At 37.6% G+C, this 6,036-nt stretch overlaps 1 protein-coding gene across 1 annotated transcript; it reads left to right on the top strand.

The window, feature by feature from the left end:
* Positions 1-4,755: 4,755 nt before the first annotated feature.
* On the top strand, positions 4,756-5,604 carry LOC132043721 (oxygen-dependent coproporphyrinogen-III oxidase, chloroplastic-like). The gene has a single exon (XM_059434180.1). The coding sequence runs from the start codon at positions 4,990-4,992 to the stop codon at positions 5,596-5,598; it is 609 nt and encodes a 202-aa protein (XP_059290163.1). The 5' UTR covers positions 4,756-4,989; the 3' UTR covers positions 5,599-5,604.
* The last annotated feature ends 432 nt before the right edge of the window (positions 5,605-6,036 follow it).

The raw sequence follows: 6,036 nt of genomic DNA, 5'->3' as shown, positions 1-6,036 counted from the left end.
TTCTAAAATTCTAAAATTTCCTCCTTTTCTAAAAAAAATTTTTTTTCCTATTTCCCAAATTTTACCTTTATATTTAGATCGTTTTAAATTTACCTTTTTACCCCGCCTTTCTTAATATTCCCACTTTACAATTTTCCATACGCAACTTGTGTCACTCGCCTTGACTTACCCGAGGGTACAAAATACGGGATGTAACACATACTCCGCCAACATTCCATTTACGTTCAAATCAACATATATAATCAATCCAACACTTATCAAGCCACGCTGTTCAAATACCAATCCAAACCATTCAAACATGATTGATAACATTTCCAACAATCCACAAAATTATTCAAAACAACCCAACCAAAACATAAGGCAACCCGAAACCTTCCAAGTTCAAAACATCAACAACATTTCTTTTCTCCCAAATTCATAAACCATACTAACAATCCATACTTTAACAACATTAATCTCAAAATACAAGAGACCACATTAAGATCACATTAGGTTCCAAAACGGCACATGATTTCAACTTCACTTAACCATCAAACCTTCATTTTTCATCACATAATCTATAACGACAATCCAAACATACTAAATAAATCAATTCACATATTCTTACCAAAAAACGATACACGCGCCACACACCAACACACATATTTTCATGAATTCCATCCATTTCTTCACACTACAACACATTCGAGCCGTCTAAATACAATTAATTCTTCGTTCACACACCACTACATACACACTACCAACACTTCAACATGCCATATTTCATGAATTTCATCCATTTTCACATACTACAACCTACATACACCATCCACAACATATAAAACAAGATTAAACCATACCTTTTCCACCCAACTTTTCTACACGGCTAGGAATGAGAACTTCAAGAACAAACACTTTGCTTGCTTCAACAACCACTCCATGTTGTTTAGGACCTTCCAAAGAGTAGAAAACCTAGGAGAGAATAATTTTCCATAATCAATTTTTGGACCTCCATTTTTGTCATCTGGCCGAATGGCCTATGGTTTCTCCTCTCCAATTTTCTTGAACTTTCTAGAGGATGAAGATGAGAAATATGATGACTTAGTCATCTTACGCTTTTACATATAATTAATACATGTGGCCTATGGCCCACATGTCACACGCAAGGCCACGTACGGCCATTTTTCCATAGAATTCTGGGTTTCAAACTTCATTTGTCCCAAGTTTTCATGAAATGCCTAACTTTCCATAATTCACTTTCGACCCCAAATTTTCCTTATTCCAATTTTTACCCTTAACACTCCAAATGTACCGAAAAGATGAATATGCAACTTATGCACTTTTTTAACAAAAATCAAAAAAATCGAAGATTAAAAGTCTTGTCCATAACTCGCAACCACTTAGAATATTCCAACGTACAAGTACGGGTATAACACGTGTTGTCTCCACAATCTCAAAAGTGCTTCGAAGCTCAAGAGATCACTACCGGTGAACTACAAAGGGTAAAAGTGAGAATGTTGTCTTTCAAGCTCGCTTATTCGAGGAAAGAGAAAGAAAAGCCTAGTTCTCGGTGGTGCTCTAAAAGGCGAAAGATTAGAAATTGAGAGGCTCGAGCCGTACAATAAAAGAGTCACAAAAGGTGGGTGACTCGAGGATCGGATGATGGCCGGACTAGATAGCCGACGGTGAGCTAATGAATAATCTCCTCGAAGCCTTGGCCCAAAATTCTGTGACCCCAAAGCTCATGGGCATGTCTATCAAATTCATCTTCCCGAGCCTTTTTGAATCCTATTCCCTGTTTTCTGTTTCTGTGTGACAATGTTCTGGCACTAATGACAATTTCTCCTTTATGCATTTTCTGATTTGTCTACTATGCTATGTATCTGTATTACCTGTTTGGGCTTTTTACTCTATTCTGTGCCAGTCTAACTGCTTACGTGTTTCTTAGTTCTCATGATAAGCTCTCGGCTCGAGTTAATATATACGAACTTATTGGCCGTGCTTTAATCTTTTTTATGATGCCAAAAGGGTAAGAAGTATTTGTATAGTGAAAAGAATCGAATATGCGGTGATTAAGGGGAAGACATGTCGAATAAATGATTGTGATGATTCATAGCGTAAGGAAGATGTGTTGAGCAAGGAGGAAGAATTGGAAGATTGATATGTTATGATATTGTGGCAATGCTTGTCTTCCAGTTGAAAATGGTATTATGTTGCTAACATGTTGTAGGTGCCTTGGCTTGATGATGGTCTTCGTTATGGGAGCAGTGGGAATCTGGTTCTCGGGAACATCAATCTATGAGTTTGTCATCATCAAAAAGGGGGAAATTGATAGTTCCAAGTGCATTCGTGTTTTGTTGATTGCCAAACTGTTTCAGAAGCAGATAGAGACCTGGTCCGTAATTTGCTCTCTGTGTACCTTAAATTGTCGGCATAGATAGCTGTAAAGCCGAGCCACTTGGTGCACATAAGTACAACAGTGAGTTGGCCCACGCTTAGGTCAAAATCTCCGCAGTGGTCTCTTTTCACCCCACACATGCTCCCACTATATATACAACATGACGGGGCAACATATCGAGTAGACTTGAAAAGCTAATCTAAATCGTGCAAAGCTACCGACATAAGTTCTCAAAGGATCTCTGAGAACAAAGTTAGCACCAAGCCGGCTAACCAGATCCCGATATGAGTTTAGTCTATGTTCTTTAAAGTTGTTGTAAATCTTTGTTTGTTTGTGCTTAAACCGAAAACCTACTTTTCTTGTTGTAGTTGTATTCGTAGGTATCTTAAATTCTCAAAGCGTGCTTTTTAGAACTGTGTTTATCGAAGCCTGAGTGATACATTAGGCTAAGATTAGTCTAAGTGTATTAGTGGTCCTTAGCTAGAGTTAGCTAGAAGTGCCAGAGTCGAAGCTGAATCGGAGTATTACCAAAGAGTTGAGGATTATGGGAGTTAGTTCTGGTTACACAACGTTATTGTAAGGGTGAGGGATTATGGGAGTTAGTTCCTTTAGCTTAGATAGAGTTGTAACCTGAAGTTGCTTGTGTAATGGAGTCGAAATCTTGGGGTAGGTCGTGGTTTTTAATCCTCGAGCAAGTGAGCTTTTCCACGTAAAAATCCTATGTTGATTCTGTCATATCGCACTGCATGGGGAACTAAGACACAACTAGATCCCTCAGCATTGCTCGGGGTGAACGCACAACCTCTAACACTAAGGCTCCCCCCCCCCCCCCTATATATATATATATATATATATATATATATATATATATATATATATATATATATATATATATATATATAGATGCTCTTGTTCATGTTCGACTTACGAGTTTTAGTTTCGGTTCTTATTATTTCGTATGCCGTGTTAATTTCGTTTAGTTACTTTACAACCAAGACAATTCAAGTGTCCGACATCACCTTTATCAAGCCGGAAGCTCGCATTTCACGATGCGGGTATTGATTTACGTGGACGACGAATACGCATCGTCGGGGACGTTGCTCGTATCATTTTGGTGAACCCCATCTCATTCGGTTTTGTCTTTACTTATATTTATGTCGATTGCAGCTAGGTTAGGTATACGGGAGTCTTGTCTGTGTAAAACAATTTAAGCAATCATATTCATGTCGCAGGTTTCATAGATTAGTCGGTTATGTCATGTCGGATGTTCGGTTAGTTAGCCTGCTGGCTACGTTATTATATTTCCGCATTCACGATATAATGGTATTTTCGTACTTACGATTATTGAACTCCATATTTTCACAAGTCATGCGTGTTAACGTATATTCCGCATCACCATGTCCCATGTTGACTCGGCCAGCCATGGCTGCGTTCGATCACATTCAGCTAGGCATCGAGTGCGGTGTTAAGTCCAAAGGGCGGCGATTCGGGCATGACGGTACCACGGCCCCTTGCGAATCGGGCGTGACAAGAATATTTCTAGAGAGTAATAATTTGTGTTTGACCAATTCATTTAAAAAGTAATTTTTCAACATTTGGTAAAAAAATTGTATTTGACGACTTTTCCAAAAACTAATTTTGAGTGTCAAGTTACGAAAAAGATAGTATCAAGGGTCATTTATAATTAGCCTTTTTGAAAAGGAGAAATGGATTTAAATGTTTATCATGAAAAAACTTTAATAAGCTTTTTATCATGAAAAAACTTTAATAAGCTTTTACTCTGAATTGTATTTTATTGAAACAATAAAACAGAAAAAAATACATATTAAGGTTTTAATCAATATAAATATAGTTTAGCTGAAACAACAAAAGTGGGTTTCTGGTATAATTACTAATATTTTAAATGGAGATTTATATATACCAAAATAAATCATGCAATATGAATTAAAAATCCACTCCACGATAAGATGAAGAGATTGTATAAACAAACAAGGAAAATAAGAAGAGGATTGGATTTATTATTTGAGAGAAATGAATTAAATATTATCCAAAAAGAAAAATATTGTGAAAAAGTGCTCTTAGTTTTCAAGAAACTTGACCAAAAAAGAGCTTGTGTATTCACGCTGTCCCAAAAATAAGTGTCGCGCTATCAAAATAAATTTCAAAAATTAATAAGCGTTTCTAATTACGCGCTCAACTCTCCAAAACCATATAAATAGATTAGTTTAGTAAATTCCAAATTATATTTATTTGTTTTCTTAATTGCTAACATTACACTTATTTTAGGACAGTAGTATTTGAAAAACCTAACCATTGTGGCGTTGACTTGTACCTCTGGAGGATGTTTCTAATTCTAATTCCTTAACTAACAAATCAATGGGCAGCTCATATCCCAGTTGAAGATGTCAAATATAGAGGTTACCAGAAGCTAAATTGCGGCAGTCATAAACTAGAGGAGTAATGGCTGTGGCCTGTGGGTATATTTATTTAAGAGCAGTCAAATGAAACAAACTGCTGCAAGCCTGGAACCCCCCTTATCACAAATCCAAGAAAAGCCCATTAATAAGCTAGTCGTTCCATCTCAAAAATTTCAGACTAGTCAGTAATCAAGAATGCTTACTCCAATTCTCTCCTCTCCTTCATCCTCTTCCACCCTAACCCCATTTCCTTATTCTCCTTCCCTCCATTCTTCCTCTTTCATTAAATCCATATACTTGCCCCTCACCATTCCCTTCAAAACAACTAAGAAAACAACACCCAACTATTCATTTCAAATTCAAGCATCAGCTTCCTCAATGATTGAAGAAATACCCGAATCCCAAAAGCCACAAACATTCCTTCGAGAATCCGATAAAGGATCATCATCAAATTCCAGCACTGTTAGAGGTCGGTTTGAGAAGACGATAAGAGAAGTGCAAGACAGTGTTTGTTTGGCATTGGAAGAAGCTGATGGAGGTGCAAAGTTTAAGGAAGATGTTTGGTCAAGGCCAGGTGGTGGTGGTGGAATAAGTAGGGTATTGCAAGATGGGGATGTTTGGGAGAAGGCTGGTGTTAATGTTTCAGTTGTTTATGGTGTTATGCCACCTGAAGCTTATAGGGCTGCTAGGCCTACTGATAATGGAGATGTCCAGCCCGGCCCAGTCCCCTTTTTTGCTGCTGGCGTTAGCTCTGTAAGAGCATTATTTCGTTGTTGTTACTATTTTCATTTTTGTATTCCTTGAATGCTTTTACCTGTCACTGGCTATCGGAAGCAACCTCTCTATCTGCTACGAGAGTGTGGTAAGGGTACGCACTCTACCTTCCCCCGTACCCCACGTGGTGGGGCCACCTGCCGGTACGTTATTGTTGTTGTTGGATTAGCTCCAGTAAGTTTCTGCTTAAATCAAATTGAGTCAATTTCCAACATTTATCTTTTTATATGGTAATTCAGAGGGTTTATGGATGGTATTACAAATGCCTTTCTGCGGGATAGTAACATTATTAGCGTAATTTCACGTCCTTCAATTTCCTCGTTACTACCGTCGTTTCTTGTGCTTTGGTTATGCATTATATTTGGCTATTGTTGTTACTGTTCCTTTTTCTGAATGCTACGTAATGCTTTCTATTATTTGCTATGTCAGCTTTTACTTTTGTATTTTCTTTTTCATACGTTTGGGTAT

This window comes from Lycium ferocissimum, unplaced genomic scaffold (assembly GCF_029784015.1).
Source record: "Lycium ferocissimum isolate CSIRO_LF1 unplaced genomic scaffold, AGI_CSIRO_Lferr_CH_V1 ctg27985, whole genome shotgun sequence".
Lineage (NCBI taxonomy): Eukaryota > Viridiplantae > Streptophyta > Magnoliopsida > Solanales > Solanaceae > Lycium > Lycium ferocissimum.
Note: the sequence above shows the minus strand (reverse complement) of the source record. Positions and strands in the feature narration are given on the sequence as shown.

What these genes read in the sequence shown, in the direction of transcription:
- LOC132043721 (XM_059434180.1), top strand. Translation starts at nt 4,990, where the DNA reads ATGCTTACTCCAATTCTCTCCTCTCCTTCATCCTCTTCCACCCTAACC.